This window comes from Salvelinus alpinus, chromosome 13 (assembly GCF_045679555.1).
Source record: "Salvelinus alpinus chromosome 13, SLU_Salpinus.1, whole genome shotgun sequence".
Lineage (NCBI taxonomy): Eukaryota > Metazoa > Chordata > Actinopteri > Salmoniformes > Salmonidae > Salvelinus > Salvelinus alpinus.
Genome location: NC_092098.1, coordinates 36,466,977 through 36,487,724, shown reverse-complemented (window position 1 = coordinate 36,487,724; position 20,748 = coordinate 36,466,977). Strand labels below are relative to the sequence as shown.

At 39.9% G+C, this 20,748-nt stretch overlaps 1 protein-coding gene across 2 annotated transcripts in view; it reads right to left on the bottom strand.

Moving 5' to 3' along the window:
- The window catches only part of LOC139537602 (galactosylgalactosylxylosylprotein 3-beta-glucuronosyltransferase 1-like), a 55,517-nt gene that overhangs the window by 4,488 nt on the left and 30,281 nt on the right, over positions 1 to 20,748 (bottom strand). For both annotated transcript variants that reach the window (XM_071339096.1, XM_071339097.1), the window contains exons 2-3: positions 18,825 to 19,062; positions 1,042 to 1,184 (exon numbers count right to left, since the gene is read on the bottom strand). In XM_071339096.1, the coding sequence (XP_071195197.1) occupies positions 1,042 to 1,153 (112 nt within the window). In that variant the 5' untranslated portion in view covers positions 1,154 to 1,184; positions 18,825 to 19,062. The remainder of the gene's footprint in view (positions 1 to 1,041; positions 1,185 to 18,824; positions 19,063 to 20,748) is intronic.

Here is a 20,748-nt window from a genome sequence, read left to right as displayed (position 1 = left end):
AAACTTTACAGTTGGCATTATGCTTTGGGACAGGTAGCGTTCTCCTGCCATACGCCAAACCCAGATTAGTTTGTCGGACTGCCAGATGGTGAAGCGTGATTCATCACTCCAGAGAACGTGTTTCCACTGCTCCAGAGTCCAATGGCGGCGAGCTTTACACCACTCCAGCCAACGCTTGGCATTGCGCATGGTGATCCTAGTCTTATGTGAGGTTGCTCGGCCATGGAAACCCATTTCATGACTTTCCTGATGAACAGTTCTTGTGCTGACGTCGCTTCCAGAGGCAGTTTGGAACTCGGTAGTGAGCATTGTAACCGAGAACAGATTTTTATGCACTCCCATTCTGTGAGCTTGTGTGGCCTACCACTTCGCGGCTGAGCCGTTGTCGCTCCTAGATGTTTCCACTTCACAATAACAGTACTTACAGTTGACCGGGACAGCTCTAGCAGGGCAGAAATTTGACGAACTGACTTGTTGGAAAGGTGGCATCCTATGACGGTGCCATGGTGGGGCTGTTCAGTAAGGCCATTCTATTGCCAATGTTTGTCTATGGAGATTGCATGGCGGTGTGCTCTATTTTATACACCTGCCAGCAATGGGTGTAGCTGAAATAGCTGAATCCACTCATTTGAAAGGGTGTCCACATACTTTTGTATAGATAGTGTAATTCAATTCTGCGGACCATACATGTTGTACTGACAGAGCTCAAATTGATAGCGACCTCATGCCACGGTCTCACAAAATGACAATTTTCCTTCACACACTGGTGAGATTTTCAGCTCATTATGAACAAAAACATATCCCCATTGTCTTAAAAGTCTTGCAATAGAGAATGAAGCATATTCTGATAAAATGTTGAGTGGGGGAAAATGCCCAAAAATTCAGCTGTAAAATCAGGGACGTGTAGACTTTGTTATTTTTAATCATGTCTCTAAAGTGTACTATATAAAGAGGAGCATCCCAAAATAAGCAAAATGTTTTTCCTTTACGAGAGAGACTAACCATGAAACCCCCCTAGGTAAATGCAGGAACGACTTTTACCCTTTCGAGCAGCTAGCAAGGGGTTGATGGCACTCTGATGCCAAACAGTGATGAGTAGCGTCCAAGGCAACACGATCAACACGATGGCCAGAATGTCTCGTCTCTTCGGCATCTCCGAGGTCAAACCTGAGCCACGTCATTACCTGCAACACACAACAGATGGGGAGTGTTATGTGCTTACTCTCCTTTACACTTTTAAAGTTCCCTCTGGAAGTATCGTTTTGATATTGGCAACACATTAACAGTCTACTTACAGACATGTTAACATGTCGTTTTCCTCTGTTTTGACATACAATGATTATTGTTAGCCAATTGACCTGCTAAGGCTAAGAGGTAGGGCTGTAAGCCGTGGTTAAACTGACAGTAACTGCATGATTAATGTGCTCATACTCCATGCAAGCCCCATAACTTGTCATCAGAATATATAATCTCAGCAAAAAAATAAACGTCCTCTCACTGTCAACTACGTTTATTTTCAGTAAACTTAAGATGTCTAAATATTTGTATGAACATAACAAGATTCAACAACTGAGACATAAACTGAACAAGTTCCACAGACATGTGACTAACAGAAATTGAATAATGTGTCCGTGAACAAAGGGGGGTCAAAATCAAAAGTAACAGTCAGTATCTGGTGTGGCCACCAGCTGCATTAAGAACTGCAGTGCATCTCCTCCTCATGGACTGCACCAGATTTGCCAGTTCTGTGAGCCCTCACCCTCCGATCCAACAGGTCCCAGACGTGCTCAATGGGATTGAGATCCGGGCTCTTAACTGGCCATGGCAGAACACTGACATTCCTGTCTTGCAGGAAATCGCGCACAAAACGAGCAGTATGGCTGGTGGCATTGTCATTTTTTATTATTATTTTTTAACATTACGGACATTGCAATTCATTGCCCTGGCCACATTTGCAGTCCTCATGCCTCAGGCACATTCACGCAGATGAGCAGGGACCCTGGGCATCTTTCTTTTGGTGTTTTTCAGAGTCAGTAGAAAGGCCTCTTTAGTGTCCTAAGTTTTCATAACTGTGACCTCAATTGCCTACCGTCTGTAAGATGTTAGTGTCTTAACGACCGTTCCACAGGTGCATGTTCATTCATTGTTTATGGTTCATTGAACAAGCATGGGAAACAGTGATTAAACCCTTCAAAATTAAGATCTGTGAAGTTATTTGGATTTTTACGAATTATCTTTGAAATACAGGGTCCTGAAAAAGGGACGTTTCTTTTTTTGCTGAGTTTATATATATATATATATATATATATTGTGCCTTCGGAGAGTATTCACTTTTTCACATTTTGTTGCGTTTCAGCCTTATTATAAAATAGATTAAATGAAAAAAAAAATCTCAGAAATCTACACACAATACCCCATAATGACAAAGCAAAAGCAGCTTTTTAGAAATGTTTGCAATTGTATTAAAAATTAAAAACAGATATACTTTATTTTCGTAAGTATTCAGATCCTTTGCTATGAGACCTGAAATTGAGCTCAGGTGCATCTTGTTTCCATTGAACATCCTTGAGATATTTCTACAACTTTAATGAAGTCCACCTGTGGTAAAATCTATTGATTGGACATGATTTGGAAAGGCACACACTTGTCTATTTAAGGTCCCACAGTTGACAATGCATGTCAGAGCAAAAACCAAGCCATGAGGTCAAAGGAACTGTCCGTAGAGCTCCGAGACAGGATTGTGTCGAGGCACAGATCTGGGGAAGGGTACCAACATTTTTTTACAGCATTGAAGGTCCCCAAGAACACAGTGGCCTCAATCATTCTTAAATGGAAGAAGTTTGTAACCACCAAAACTCTTTCTAAACTGAGCAATTGGGGGAGAAGGGCCTTGGTCAGGGAGGTGACCAAGAACCCGATGGTCACTCTGACAGAGCTCTAGAGTTCCTCTGTGGACATGGGAGAACCTTCCAGAAGGACAACCGTCTCTGCAGCACTCCACTAATCAAGCCTTTATGGTAGGGTGGCCAGACGGAAGCCACTCCTCAGTAAAAGGCACAGGACAGCCTGCTAGGAGTTTGCCAAAGGCACCTAAAGATTCTCAGACTATGAGAAACAAGATTCTATGGTCTGATGAAACCAAGATTAAACTCTTTGGCCTGAATACCAAGCATCACGTCTGGAGGAAACCTGGCACCATCCCTAAGGTGAAGCATGGTGGTGGCAGCATCATGCTGTGGGGATGGTTTTCAGTGACTGGGAGACTAGTCCGGATCGAGGGAAAGATGAACGGAGCAAAGTACAGAGAGATCCTTGATGAAAACCTGCTCCAGAGCGCTCAGGACCTCAGACTGGGGCGAAGGTTCACCTTTCAACAGGACAATGACCCTAAGCACACAGCCAAGACAACGCAGGAGTGGCTTCGGGACACGTCTCTGAATGTCCTTGAATGGCCCAGCCAGAGCCCGGACTTGAACCCGATCTAACATCTCTGGAGAGACCTGAAAATAGCTGTGCAGCGACGCTCCCCATTCAACCTGACAGAGCTTGAGTGGATCTGCAGAGAAGAATGGGAGAAACTCCCCAAATACAGGTGTGCCAAGCTTGTAGCGTCATACCCAAGAAGACTCTATGTTTCGATAAAGTACTGAGTAGAGTAAAGGGTCTGAATACTTATGTAAATGTGATATTTCAAAATGTCTAAAAAACAGTTTTTGCTTCGTCATTATGGGATATTGTGTGTAGAAGAATACTATTTAATTAATTTGAGAATAAGGCTGTAACGTAACATTGAGGTAAAAGTAAAGGTGTCTGAATGCTTTTTGAAGGCACTGTATATATTTATTTCCCTTTGTTAATTTTAACCATTTAGAATTTAAAAATTTTAAATTTTTAAATTAAATTTTTTAAATTTAACCATTTACATTGCAGACTGAATTAAAATACAAATGATCTAAGCTCTGAATATGGATTTAAAAAAATTAAAACCACAATCCTGAATTTGTGTTTTAGCCTAATGGCAGCCCCATCATTTTGCTTCTCAGAAAACATGCCCACATTGGCACAAATGTTGTCCCCATGTAGGCTGCCAACATTGGGCCAATGTGCCTTTGCTGGGCTAGCCTGTGTTGGGCTGATGTGGGATTGCTGTGGGCTAGCTTGTGTTGGGCTGGTGTAGGCTTGGTGTGTGCTTGCACCATGGCTTCATTATAAAATGTTGAACCTAAAGAATCAGTGACAGTGATTCTCCACTTTTCAAACGGGCTAGATTTATCCAGTTCATAGATGGATGGGTGTACCCATGGTGGAGCTAGCTGCCATCTAACGGGCGACCATTGCGGCAATGTTAAATCTGTTTGAATTCACCACATGCTAACCCTCCATTGAGGTTCTGCTATAGCTCCCAGACGGGTTCTGCAGAGATAAAGCATTTGCAAAGGAACCTGCTGCCCCTTCAAAGCCATTGTACCCTAGAAAATATGTCAGAGACGGCTGCAAGCTTTCATTTCTTTCTGCCTTATAAAAAAGGCAAGCTGGAACACTACATATAAAGAATAGCTCCTACTGCTAATGAGCTGAGAAAGCATAAATTGGTTGTATTCCTAGGTTTTTGAATGACATCTGATGTTTACATCGTTATTGCGCAGGTTCAAAGCATTAGTACTTCCCTCTCTGTGCAGATTATCTAGTTTCAGTTGACTACTTATACTATTGGCAGCTGGTGGAAGGATAAATGGGGAGGACAGTAAACCCTAAATCTGAAAATGAGGAATTATACAGAGCTGTAAGCATAGAAATGCCAGGTGTTTCTTAGATCATGATTCATGATGTGAAATCTGCGGGGAGATCTCATTTTAGCAAACTTTACAGTACTGTCGGCTTAAGGTATTACTCTCTGACTTCAATCTAGTAGTATAATATGGTTTGTTTCAAATTAAAGGGATAGATTATGTAAGGAAACAATAGTAATTTGGGTGAACTATCCCTTTAAAGCCACAAGTATGTTTGACTTAAAATAATTTCCGTGGGTTTAAGGAAATTAGTCTGCCTCATTCTGTCCAGCGCTACTCACGTGCAAACCAACCAACCAACCAACTGACTGTTTTGGTTGAAAGGATGACTGAAACACAGATGCTGATCTCTTGGCGCCCCAAAAGCACGATTAACACATTTCACAATTAAACACATTTAAATGCATCAACATAAAAGGAAACAGAGAGATAGTGTATTGGGCTCAGAGACTGTCTATTCGGCTAGGTAGGATATACTGTATGTATTCCATAAATAAAATACTCCTCTTTTAGTTACCACCTATTTCCGACCAAAACAGGAGGGATAAATAATGCACAAAAAATAGCCAGCCACCCTCTTTTCATTCTCCTCACCTTCGCTGTGTGATCAAGACAGATAGGCTTGTTAATTACAGCTCTTTAGACATAATTAATCCTTGATTAAAGAGGATAAACCTCAGTCTGGGAGATCAAAGGGACACGGTATCTAATTTTCGAGCTAGGCGAGTCGTGTTGGGGGTCTCTTTGTTAATTAGGTATAATTAATATCGGGAGGGCAATTGACATTACAGAGCATCCTGGAAATCAACTGTTTAACTTGGAAAACTTGGAAAAATGTACTTGGAAAAATAGAAACCTCTATCTGAGACAAACATTACTTTAAATCAAACCTCATGAAAGCTCTGAGCCCTAATGCAACATCATTATAGCCTACATTACCCATCAGGACAGTATCAGCACAATGTCATATTATGGCCAACCTGTGGAAAGAGAATTGGCCTACAATCCTAACACCAAACCCCTGTGTTCAACTGGTTGATGGTATGATAACAGTTATGTTGATGTAAACCCAGCCAACATGACCCCATTGACCCCATGTGGGTATTCAGTGGGCAAGGTTAGCCCACACCAATCCCACATCAGCCCATCATGTGCTAGCGAACAAAAACCCAACACAGGCTAGACCATACCAAGCCCACACCAGCCAAACACGACCACACCAGGCCCACACCAGCCCAACACGACCACACCAGGCCCACACCAACCCAACCCAACACGACCACACCAAACCCACACCAGCCAAACACAACCACACCAAGCCCACACCAGCCCAACATGACCACACCAAGCCCACACCAGCCCAACACGACCATACCAAGCCCACACCAGCCCAACACGACCACACCAAGCCCACACCAACCCAACAGGACAACTCCAAGCTCAACACGTGCTAGCCCACACCAAGTCCATGCCAGACCAACACGTGCTAGTCTACACCAAGTCCACGCCAGACCAACACGTGCTAGTCTACACCAAGTCCACGCCAGACCAACACGTGCTAGCCTACACCAAGTCCATGCCAGACCAACACGTGCTAGTCTACACCAAGTCCCCGCCAGACCAACACGTGTTAGCCTACACCAAGTCCACGCCAGACCAACACGTGCTAGCCTACACCAAGTCCAACACACCAAGTCCAAAACAGCCCAACACAGACTAGCCCACACCAATCCAACACGGGCCAGCCCATACCAAGCCCAGCACAGGCTAGCCCACATCAAGCCCAGCACGGGCTAGCCCACACCAAGCCTAGCTAGAGGCTAGGGCTCATTAGAATATTTGGGGTCGTGGTTTGCATAAAGTTATTTTGGGGAAATCGTTACTGAGAGTGTTTTTCCAGTTTAAGTGTTCTGTTGTATGATGCCCAAATTATTTTTATATTGTACACATCGCCAATGATGAAGTCTTTAAAAATACTTAAATAAGTGCATATGACATAAATTCGGAGAAACTTTACAGTTTCTCTTGTAAAAATATATGTACTATAGATAGTAACAACTTGGTTGTCTTTCTGATACAATGTATCACGTTCCCTAAATATTATGCAATTTACGCATTGAATTAAATGTAATAAATACATTATAAATAAAAAAATTATGGGGACAATATATTTTTGCTCGCATTGGGCCACATTATGACAATGTGAGCATGTTTGCTGGGAAAATATGGGATTATTTCAAGCAAAGTAAAAGCTGCCTTTACCTGAGTACCTGCCCATACTGTGTCACACTGGACAAATGTCTTGGGGGCCAACGTGGAGCCGAATAGCAAAGGCGCATTGGCCCAATGTTTGCAGCCTACATGGGGCCAATATTTTAGCCTGCATTGGGTCCACATTGTGCCAATGTAGACATGTTTTCTGGGTATCTTCTTGTCATTGTTGCTAGCTATCTGACCATTTAGAATCATACCAAAGCACTACTTCCGGCCCCATCAATTCACGCGCATCATTTTTGTGACGTTGTCAGCCAACCCATCTATAGCACGCAGATAATGGCTGTGTTCGAGAGCATCAAAACAGTGATGTATCATGGGTATATTGTGACCGACTGACCTACAAATAAAATTGAGTGGTTATTTATGATGCAAGGGAACACGCCCAGCATTGCTCCAACATGGCACTACATGGCAAGCCTAAAGCTGACACACTGTGCATTATGATTATGTAATCAGTTTGATGTGGTATTAGAGCAACCATGACTAATATCTATATTCATTGTTAAAGGGAAATTCCACGCTTTTTCAACATTAAATTCAATATATTCAGCACCACCCCAATATCAAATTGTGAAAATGGCATGTTTTGTAGTCAAAAAGATAGAAAGCAAAGTGTTTCCGATGACATAATCCGGTGACACTGATGCCATCATCTGGTGTGCATCATGTGATATTAAACAACTATGAGCAGGTGAAGGTTAGTAAAATGTGTTGCTATTTGTCATTAGCCTCATTTCTAAGATCCGTGTATGTTTCGTGGTTGGCAAATATAAATAGGTAGAGTTAAAAACAGACTATGAACATAAAATATAAAATGTTACTGTTTTAAGCAGTTATTTGATGATAGTATATTAAGTCTAGTTTTATTTACAAGGAGGATTTAATCATTATAATTTCCACAAATTTACAAGGGAGGCCAATTTTTCACTTCCTACCTGGTCCAGCTTCCACTGTACAATTAGTAACAAGATGTACACTCATCTTGTAAATGAGGACCCTGGTCTGTAACTTCACATCTGCTACATCTAGAAAAGCTGCCTGCCTGCCTGACCTCAGAAGAGGTGCAGGGGGATTCTCAAGTACTTATTTTTGTTTACAGACTCCATTTTGCGTGGTAAGCAAAGCACATACCATGGATGTCATTATGTGATTGGACTGAGTCAAGACAAAACCATGACCTTGTTCTTCCTCACTAAACAGTGATGAAAAGAGGAACAACAACAACGACAGTGTTTTCTCTTGTGTCAGTATTTTAAGGCATGAATGGACTGTAAAGTGTATCATACTGGGATAATATAGCCACAGGTCATAATAGGGGTATTATTAAAATCTGCAAACAAACTTGTATTAAAAATCTTGAGCTTAAAAAGCCAGACAAGCAGAGCCAACCCAGTGTAGATATATTAAATGTTTATATTCATGATGTGAACTCAGCTTGTTTTACATGCAAAGCTTTTCTGAGTGACAGAATAATATCAAAGCACATCACATAATACAAAACCCCTCTCCGAGGACATTGTGATGGAATGAGAAAACCCCCCCAACACACAACATTTACATTATCTGATTTATCTGACAACAAACCAACTTACTTTTTTCATTGTTACTCCCTCGTTACGCTTACTGTATTGATGTTTGTAAATGCTCACTACCTCTTATGTGCTTACTAGTGACGCCAATTAATAGTTACACCCTTTTCAGCTTTGTGATGCCTAGATATAGTAGATGTGCAAACTGAATCAAACTGATAAGTACTGTAGATATAACAGTCAGGCCACTTTTTCAAATGCTTGGCAGCTCTGGAGTTTGTCCTCTGAATGCCATAGATTTGGGGGACTGACAGCAAGTCTCACTGCATGCTCCATGGTGACAGAGACATCACGAAGAGTCTTGCATGCACGCACGCACGCACGCCCACACACACACACACACACACACACACACACACACACACACGCCCACGCCCACACACACACACACACACACACACACACACACACACACACACACACACACACACACACACACACACACACACACACACACACACACACACACACACACACACACACACACACACACACACAGTGAAGGAGCTGGACAAGGACCAAACCATAAATCACACTGGAGGAAGCAGGGATCCTTACTAATGGAAACCACTGGGGTTGGCCTTGTTACATGTGGGAATGGCCCGGTTGCTGTAAGCAGGCCACCCATAAACTCTGGTTGGACTATGCGGGTGGTTCAATCGGCAAAACATTTGTGGGTCTTTTAATAATCAAATGCGGACACTTATCAAGGCAGCCATATTGCCTCTGCTGTGAGCTGCTTGTGGCAATACTATACAGGCTGTCAGCCACAAAGTCAATGGGATGGCTGTAAAGTCAAATTGCCATCGACAATGGTTGTGGTACAGTAGGACACCTGGCAGTAGGACAATAGGACCCGGGAACAAAAAAAACCTCATTCATTAAATATGAATAAATCATTACCATATCATTAATGGAGACATTCCCCACAACCTTGAGTTCATGTATATATATATATATATATATATATTTTTTTTTTTCTGGGGGGGTGGATCAGCTTAATATTGCGGAAAGAATGTTGTTTCCAATGTAATTGTCTGCATCATTTCCAATCCCCCATATTTTTTTGGGTAAATATATATATCCATTCACGTATGCATACATATACACATATATACATACACATACCTACATAGACATACATACTTTTTTTTAAAGAGTATACCTTTATTATTATTCCCTGCAAACCCTACCACCGATCCCCCAATTGGAGTAAACTGATAAACATTTCTGTTTTTACCTTCAATTTATACATCTTATACACATTTACAGACACAGTCTACTTTATAATAGTTCTCTCTTGTTTGTTCTTAGTCCTTCCTCTATTTCTGTTGTCCATCCAGTTTGATTTCCACTTGTAACTGTGCTATTTCACAATAGCTCCGCACCTATACACATTTCACAGATCCCGTATGCCCTACATTGTTTATCTTGTTATTAGTCCCACCCTTCAGCTCCACTCAACCTTTCCCATCTATCTTCCAACATCATCCATTTCGGATTTTTATTTGCCATATATTTTTCAGCTGTGCTGTGATGCTTCACAAAAGATTTGAATCTTCCTATTCTCATAGCTTCCACGGATTGTAAATTAAAAATAAACATTTTTGCTAAAATAATTATTATATTATTGATTGATTGACTATGGCTTTTTAAATCCCCCAGTATTGCTATCTGTAGCGTTAGTTCTACGCAAATGTTGCAATTCTTCAACCATTCCTGGACCTGTGACCAAAAACGAGCTACATGCGGACAATACCAAAATAAATGGTCTAATGACTCTGCCTCCTCACAGCAGAATCTACAGAGCTGAGAAGATTGTATCCCCCATATATATAACATTCTATTAGTTGCAAGAATTTTGTACAATAATTTAAATTGAAAAATTCGAAGTTTTGAATCCGGCGTTGTTTTGCGTATCAATTCATAAACCATGTGCCATGGAATGGGTACATCGAAAATCTCTTCCCAACTATTTTGCAATTTATATGGCACAGCTGTAAGTTTTTTGGTCCTTAAATGAAATTGGTATATGTTTTTATTTATCACACTTTTCTTTAACCATTTATGTTCTTTAATATAAGGCCGACATACAAGTTCCTTACTTTTATCCCCTTCCACCTGCCTCTTCCATTTTTGTGGTAATGCTGCAATTAATTGGTTGTAATTTTGGGTAGAGCAGACATTTCCATATGTCTGTGTTAGCTGCATGTGTGACATTACTCCACCAGTCCTATTTATGATATCATTCACAAAAATTATACCTTTTTTAAACATTTCTTCGATAAATACAGTTTTTTTATCAATTACTATATTTGAATTTAACCACAAGATTTGTTGTACTATTTGTTCCGTCCTTTCAGGTGGATTAAACTGAAATTGCAACCAACTTTCTAAGGCTTGTTTAAAAAATAAAGATATTTTGGAGATTATTTCCTTTTCAAGCAACCGAAAGTGAGCAGGTGTAATCTGAATAAAGGGAAAAAGGCCCTTCTTGAACATAGGATGAGACATTCGTACCAATCTACTAGAGAACCAGTTTGGATTTAAGTATAACTTTTGTATGACTGATGCCTTTAGTGAAAGGTCTAATGCTTTAATATTTAATAATTTCTGCCCTCCGAATTCATATTCGTTATATAAATAGGCCCTTTTAATTTTATCTGGCTTGCCGTTCCAAATAAAATTGAATATTTTTTGTTCATATAATTTAAAAAGCAGGTCACTAGGTGTAGGCAAAACCATAAGCAAATAGGTAAACTGTGATATGATTAAAGAGTTAATCAGGGTGATTTCCCCACAAATAGACAGGTATTTTCCTTTCCATGGTAGCAAGATCTTATCTATTTTTGCTAACTTTCTATAAAAATTTATTGGAGTGAGATCATTTCTTTCTTTTGGGATTTGTATACCGAGTATGTCCACATCACCGTCAGACCATTTAATTGGTAAACTACATGGCAATGTAAAATGTGTATTTTTTAGTGATCCAATACGTAATATGGTACATTTATCATAATTTGGTTTTAATCCAGAGAGGATAGCAAATGTATCTAGATCCTCTAAGAGGCCGTGGAGAGATTCTAGTTGTGGTTTTAAAAGAAAACATGAATCATCAGCGTACAATGACACCTTAGTTTTTAGGCCCTGGATTTCTAATCCCTTAATATTAATGTTTGATCTAATTTTAACAGCTAACATTTCGATGGCAATAATAAATAGATATGCCGATAGTGGACAACCTTGTTTTACTCCTCTAGATAGTTTAAAACTTTCTGAGATGTAGCCATTATTTACTATTTTACACCTAGGGTTACTATACATAATTTTTACCCATTTTATAAGAGATTCCCCAAAATTGAAATATTCTAGGCATTTATATATAAACTCCAGTCGTACTTTATCAAAAGCCTTTTCAAAATCAGCTATGAAAACCAGGCCTGGTGTCCCTGATATTTCATAGTGTTCTATTGTTTCCAGTACTTGCCTTATATTATCTCCAATGTATCGTCCATGTAAAAAACCTGTCTGATTAGGATGAATAATATCTGACAAAACTTTTTTTATTCTATGCGCCAAGCATTTTGCTAGGATTTTTGCATCACAACACTGAAGTGTAAGAGGTCTCCAATTTTTTAAATGGACTGGATCTTTATATATACCACTTGGGTCCTGTTTCAGTAATAATGATATCACACCTTCTTGTTGCGTGTCTGATAATCTATCATTTATATAGGAGTGGTTAAAACAAGCTAATAGTGGTCCTTTGAGTATATAAAAAAAATGTTTGTATACTTCCACTGGTATGCCATCCAGTCCTGGAGTTTTCCCATCCTTAAAGGCCCCAATTGCATCAAGTAGTTCCTCCTCTGTAATTAGGCCTTCACATGAGTCTTTCTGTACAGATGTTAATTTTACATTATTATTAGGGAAAAAATCCATACAATTAGTTTCAGTTAGTGGAGATGGAGGAGCCTGAAACGAAAATATATTCTTAAAGTACTTTACTTCCTCTTTCAAAATATCATTTGGTGAATCATGCGTGACTCCATCATTTGTAACAAGTTTTAATACGTTTTTTTTGGTAGCATTTCTATATTGAAGATTGAAAAAGAATTTGGTGCATTTTTCCCCATATTCCATCCAGTTAGCTTTATTTTTGTAATATATTACACTGGATCTTTCTTGAATAAGTTCCTCCATTTCTTTTTGTTTTTCCTCTAACTTATTCTGTGCCTCTATGGTACCGTTTTTATTGTTATCTAACTGTACTGTTAGTCCTTCAATTTCCTTTGTTAATATGGACTCTTTTGATCGAAATTGCTTTTGTTTTATAGATGAGTACTGAATTGCATGGCCTCTAAAGGCACACTTAAAAGTGTCCCATACAATATGGGGATCTGCTGTACCTATGTTATGTCTAAAAAAGTCAGTTATAAATTATTCTGTCCTAGTTCTAAACAATTTATCATCTAGTAGGCTTTGATTAAATTTCCAATATCCTCGCCCACGTGGAAATTCTGTAAGAGTAATATATATGCCAATTATGTGATGGTCCGACCGCATTCTGTCCCCTATCAAACACTTTTTAACTTTTGGTGCCAGAGAGAATGATATAAGAAAGTAGTCAAGGCGACTAGCTTGATTAAGCCTCCGCCATGTATATCTCACTAGGTCAGGGTATTTAAGTCTCCATATATCCACTAATTCCAATATATCCATGACATTCCTGATTTCCTTAAGTGCCTGAGGGTGATAGTTTGTAGTGTGATTTCCTTTCCGGTCCATAGAGGTATTTAAGACCGTATTAAAATCTCCCACTATAATAATAGAGTCTAGTGTTGCTTGTAGAGTTGATACATTCTTATATATATTGTCAAAGAAGCTTGGATCATCATTATTCGGACCGTATAGGTTAATAAGCCATATATGTTTATTGTCCAATAACATATTTAAAATAATCCATCTACCTTGAGGATCTGTTTGGACAAGTTGCACATTTGGATCAAAGTTATTATTAATTAAAACCATCACCCCTTTTGAATTTCTTTGCCCATGGGAGAAATATATTTCGCCCCCCCAGTTCTTTTTCCACAAAACTTCATCTAAAACTGTTGAATGGGTTTCCTGTAAACAGTAGATATTATAATCCTTCTCTTTTAGCCAGGTAAATACTGATCGTCTTTTCTTATTATCTGCTAAGCCATTACAATTGTAACTGGCTATACTTATTTCACCACTTACCATAATGAGACACACCTTTCAATTATTTTTATCAAAATATATGTTTGTAAACGTCCTATTAAAAAGTAACATAATGATTGAGTGTCTATATAGTTGTACCATGACATTTGCATCTCCACTAAGCAAACCTCCAATTGGTCCCCACTATTCCACCCGCCAAAAGCCCCCATCTCGAGTTGGGTTGTCATCCCAATGCCCGGCAGACCACCCCCGACCCCCCGCATCGCACAGCCCCGGACCGACTGGGATCCATCCTTCGAAAAGTGCACACAGCACCATCCACCGAACCGAAGCAGATCCATTGCCAAATGCATTTCCATCGCCCTCACCTCGATTTTTATTACATATTGCTGTGAATCATCCTCTATAGTCCCTAACATCTTTTACTTCTTCCTTCGCAACAGTTGTGGGATACACACATACACCCACACACATTCAGCCCTTACCCCCACACAACCATAAGCTCACCCTCTCAACAATTGCACCATCCCAGAGCCCAACTCAAGATGGGTCATGATTTACAAATGTACTTGCAGTTGCAGCTGCATGAGAAGGCCTGCATGACCGCGCAAAAAATGAGCATAAATGTAGAGATTTATTTACCATTGTCACATCCTAGATGATGGAGGTCAAATGTACACCTTCTTCCTGAAACACCCACAATACGGTCATCCATTTTGACCATGTTCCCAAGCCTCTCCATGCAGTCCGATTGGTTTCGTGCCACCAGGGCCACAATAATATACCCCCTCTCTGAATGTCCGAGTGTGACCCCCTCCCCATGGGTTACTGCAGCTAGTGTTGCCAGCACTGCCACTGCCTGGGTGGGGGCACCCCACCGGAATCCCCACCGGCTAGGTACAAGGTCATCAAGGTTCTCATTAGCAGCTTTGAGAATTTCCTTGTTTATTATGCTCTCCCTTTAGGGGGCTTTGGCTTTGCAGGACCAACCCTGCCAAGCAGGCTCAGAATCTTGAGGGGGCAGTGCTGCTCTTGGTCCCTGACCTCATTTTGGCTGCATACAGACCGCATACAGCATGCACATAAAACAGTTAGGGACTTCTCCTTAGTATCTGGGCTATTCATGTGGGTGTCTAGGGTATAGGGCCATGGACCGTACCATTAAAATAGGATAATAAATAATTAGATATAATTTATTTTAAAAATGTAGTTCCCCATGATAGGACAATAAATAAATAAGACGTGTAATTCATTATAAAAGTATATCCATCATCTGAACAACATTGAAAGCCCTCTCATACCCGGCCCACAGCAATACACTGGCTCTGGGATATGCAACTATTTCATTACTCACTCACTCAACTTTTCAAACATAACAAATAAAAATAAACACACACCACACCATCCACACATACTGTGCCTTCTGTTTACTTAGTTTTTATCTTCACTATATAGAAATAGTGCTTGTGTTCAATTAGTTATATGTGAAGATTTATAGAAAAGCTATATTTTGTATTGTATTGTTACAATCAGTAACCGGGCTTGAATTGTGTTTATTTTCCTCATCTATGAGAACTTTGTAATTTTTAAAATAACCATGGAGTAATCTTTGTGTCTCTGAACAACTGGTTATCAATGTATAGTTTATCAACGACGAGAGCTACTCGTTTCGCTTTTAATCTATTTTCTTTGAAAATTGGATACAGAACTTTGCGCCGTTCTGCAAATTCTTTCGGAAACTGATCATTCATGCCAATTTTGGTCCCAGCAAGTCTTTTACCCAGGCTTTTAACCATTATTTTATCTTTAAATGAAGCAAATTTGGCAACGATTGGACGTTCGTACCTCTGCCCTCTCTGTCCGAGTTCATGTATATTACCAGTATACAATATGGGTGGATTGCACAGGAGACTGCTGAGGGGAGAACGGCTTATAATAATGGGCGGAACGGAGCAAATGGAATGGAATCAAACACCTGGAAACTGTGTTTGATTTATTTGATACCATTCACTTATTCCACTCCAGTCAATACCACGAGCCCGTTCTCCCCATTTAAGATGCCACCAACCTCCTGTGGTGGATTGTAGATTGAGGAACCAAAAGGGTCATTTTGCTGATGAATGTATCCTGATCATAAATGCATTCATGTTGTGCAGCTCAATCTCATTAAACTGAAGTCTAGACTACAACAATATTGTTATATGTAAAAAATCTAGAAGCCAAGATAGGACCTTAATACTACAACCATTTTTTTTAAAGCTCCAAATTGAAATAGAGCCAATCCATTAAGTCAAGACGAAGTTCAGATGTACTCTCTTAATTTGATCACGGGCAGCATGAAATGCACATTTTTGTCTATTCAAGGTTTAACAGGAGGGAAAGAAAAGGGGGCTCATTTAGCACTTAAAAAGATTGAAAGCTCCTTGTCATCTATTTAATGAACAGCACCAGTTCACCCAAACTAAATATACAGTTGAAGTCGGAAGTTTACATACACCTTAGCCAAATACATTTAAACTCAGTTTTTCACAATTCCTGACATTTAATCCTAGTAAACATTACCTGTCTTAGGTCAGTTAGGATCACCACTTTATTTTAAGAATGTGAAATAATACTAGAGAATGATTTATTTCAGCTTTTATTTCTTTCATCATATTTCCAGTGGGTCAGAAGTTTACATACACTCAATTAGTATTTGGAAGCATTGCCTTTAAATTGTTTAACTTGGGTCAAACATTTTGGGTAGCCTTCCACAAGCTTCCCACAATAAGTTGGGTGAATTTTGGCCCATTCCTCCTGACAGAGCTGGTGTAACTGAGTCAGGTTTGTAGGCCTCCTTGCTCGCACACGCTTTTTCAGTTCTGCGCACACATTTTCTATAGGATTGAGGTCAGGGCTTTGTGATGGCCACTCCAATACCTTGACTTTGTTGTCCTTAAGCTATTTTCCCACAACGTTGGTAGTATGGGTCATTGTCCATTTGGAAGACCCATTTGCGACCAAGCTTTAACTTCCAGACTGATGTCTTGAGATGCTGCTTCAATATATCCACATAATTTTCCATCCTCATGATGCAATCTATTTTGTGAAGTGCACCAGTCTTTCCTGCAGCAAAGCACCCCCACAATATGATGCTGCCACCCCCGTACTTCACGGTTGGGATGGTGTTCTTCAACTTGCAAGCATCCCCCTTTTTCCTTCAAACATAACGACGGTCATTATGGCCAAACAGCTCTATTTTTGTTTCATTAGACCATAGGACATTTCTCCAAAAAGTATTTGTCCCCATGTGCAGTTGCAAACCTTAGTCTACCGTTATTATGGCGGTTTTGGAGCAGTGGCATCATCCTTGCTGAGCAGCATTTCAGGTTATGTCGATATAGGACTCGTTTTACTGTAGATATAGATAATTCTGTACCTGTTTCCTCCAGCATCTTCACAAGGTCCTTTGCTGTTGTTCTTGGATTGATTTGCACTTTTCGCACCAAAGTACGTTCATCTCTAGGAGACAGAATATGTCTCCTTCCTGAGCGGTATGACGGCTGTGTGGTCCCATGGTGTTTATACTTGCGTACTATTGTTTGTACAGATGAACGTGGTACCTTCAGGCATTTGGAAATTGCTTCCAAGGATGAAGCAATTTCTTGGCTGATTTCTTTTGATTTTTCCATGATGTCAAGCAAAGGTAGGCCTTGAAGGTAGGCCTTGAAATACATCCACAGGTACACCTCCAATTGACTCAAAATATGTAAATTAGCCTATCAGAAGCTTCTAAAGCCATGACATAATTTTCTGGAATTTTCCAAGCTGTTTAAAGGCACAGTCAACTTAGTGTATGTTAACTTCTGACCCACTGGAATTGTGATACAGTGAATTATAAGTTAAATAATCTGTCTGTAAACAATTGTTGGGAAATGCACGTGTGTCATGGACAAAGTAGATGTCCTAACCGACTTGCCAAAACTATAGTTTGTTAACAAGAAATTTGTGGAGTGGTTGAAAAACGAGTTTTAATGATTCCAACCTAAGTGCATGTAAACATTCGACTTCAACTGTAATAGATAGCTTCTGATATCAAAACACTCAGACAGAGGTCTTTTTGTGTTAAATCCCAGTCTCAGTGGGGAAATCCACAATGTTGTCGGCATTAACGGCCATCACATGGTGGGAGTAGGACAGGAAAGATGCTTTAGGTTAAGGTTATAAATATGTCAGCATGGAATACAGTGGATTGCTGTCCATTTTAAATGTTAAAGAGAAAGTAGACTAATGTATTAGTTTTAATATGTGAAGCGCACATACAGATGCAGACATTTTTTGCATGCATACAGCATGACATCATGGAGTGTTATCAGTGCCAATTATAAAATACAATAATTACTGTGATTTGGAACTCTTTCTTATTGATACATTAACTAATTTACTGCATGGTGATGTCACCATGGAAGGCCAAAACTCCATCCCACCAAAACAGGCTCAATTTCAGGCAGTCTTTTCAAACAGCTCTTACACTAAACGGGCATCACAATTTCACAGTATCATTTCAACCTCATAGTATGGAAATATATATAAAACACAGGAAAATCACATTTTTGACTGCACTGGTCAGTAGGAACCAATCTCTGTGTTCCCATGAGTGGTCTGCATGGGCATCCAAGCAGTTACAGAATCATCATTATAAATACTACCTATTTGTGCCAAAGACCTATACAGCAGTTACCACATGACATGTAGTTCTCAGGTCAATCCAATTGGATCAGTCCCTGAACCTGGACAGCAGGTTAAACATTCTTGACTTATTGAGATCATAGAAATATAATCTCTAGAACAGACATGCCCATTGGTGTCAACACTCTGTGATGGTGGTCATTATTTTCCTGTGGTTGAGATTGGGACTGATTCCAAGATAAGAGGGAAATCAAATGCCACAGCAACTCAAACATGAATGACTCGTCATACTCACAAGGACATTGGATCTGCTGCTCTTCTCAGGGAGGCAAATCCTGTAGTGTCTGGTGATGGTGCGATAGTGTGTCAGACGGGACCCATTAAGTCAGCTTCCTCCTCTCTCTCCAGTGAACTAGACAAAGTGATTTGCCACACTGAGGAGCTATGAGTCTGAGCAGGCTGATCCGGGCAGTGCGTTCGGGCGGGAGTATTCGATCCACGGGCAGCAGGGTACTCTTCCTCAATGCCAGCCCCTGTGGAGACAGAAGAGGTCATCCCTCTGGAAGAATGCTGCTTCTCATTCCGAAAACAAAGGCTGTGATTGTTGAAAGCTGACGGAATGAGAAGGGGGGGGCATGGTGGGACAATGGAATAAATCACGTAAAAAATGTCACAGCCCTCTGAACGGAATTTTAGGGATGAGGCATTGAAAAACAAAGAGAGTGATGCATAACATTCAGGTCTTTCATCTGCAGTACAAGCAGCAGTCACATGGGTAGTCAGACAGACAGTTGTGTCATTTCTTTTCATTCGCTTTCATTTCCTGACTAGCATTATGAAAGGGCCACATTCTGAGCAGACTTCCTAAAGCCCCCAAACTGCCACATATTTGACATGGTAAAAATAATCCTCTAATCAAAGGAATTTCACAGATGGTAAAAAAAGAAAACCGACTATATGAGGGGCAGTACAGTGAGACATTTCTAAATTGGATCAAGATTGGATTGAAGAACATGCTCATAGTGGTAATTTAGCTGGAAATTAGCTAAATACTTTTGGCATGGGGATTAGAATACTGTTGTTTCTCTGAGGAGTGCATGCAGCAGGTGTTTTGGATGAGGAGGAACTGTCTGCGAACTCCCTGCCCTGTGACAGACTAGACCAGTCGAGATCAAAGCTACTGTATTAAAATGGCAATGTGAAATAAAAGAGTACCCAGAATGAGTGAATTATACATTTTAAGATAAATTGTTCATCAGTGAAGTAATATAAGATTATATTGAATGATGTGTCAAATTCTGTATATGCTTTGGACACGATAACCTCTTCAGCAAAGAAAACATTTGTCAGATTTCTTCAGAATTTGTCACAAAAAAACACAACAACAACAACTGATGACATGTTTGAAATCTCACAACCTATTTATTCTTCAGTACCGGACAGGTAAGACAGACAGAATCAACTTCTTTAAAAGGCATGCACCCCCTCTCATTCTCCTGTTTTGAAGAAGATATTTGTAAGGGTATTTTACTTTAAGGGTCATGACAGAAGACGATGGAAGGCAGCTCAGAAAATAAGATTACAGGATGACAGAGAGGAGGATATCCTTGAAAAACTCCAAAATCTGATTCTGGCAGTTGGCTCCTGTTGAATGACAAGTCTGTCTTATTTCCTCATCCAAAAATATAATAAAATCAATGACAAATGTTATAATTTCATTTTATTCAAAAAAGGCTTCGTTAACCTCATTGTGCGAGAACGTCTTCTCTTGAATGATGCTTTATATTCCAACCAGTGTTGGGGAGTAATTTCCTAAGTGTAATTCAACTAGCAATTTAACTCTATTTTGCAGTAGCTTGGTGGTAGTTTAACTAAATTTAAATCTTTGTAGTGTTTTGCAGTTGTTCATAACTTGTTTGCCATGTAGTGTAGTACATATTTGTGGTACATATTTGGCAAATTTGACATGGTAAAAATATTTTTCTCTCTCCCTGACCACTGGACTAACTTGATGCACTCACTCTCTGACTGTTACACAGATCTCACTGCACTGTTATCATCTGACTCCAGAGAGTGATGTGCTCTTGCAGTCATGTTTCTTACCTTTGTATTGTGACAATCAGACACTACTTTTTCTAAGTAACTTTAGTTAAACAAACTATATTTCTCTTCAGGGTTTCTTAACTGTAGCTCAACTTCTTCCAGTGTGAAGTAATTGG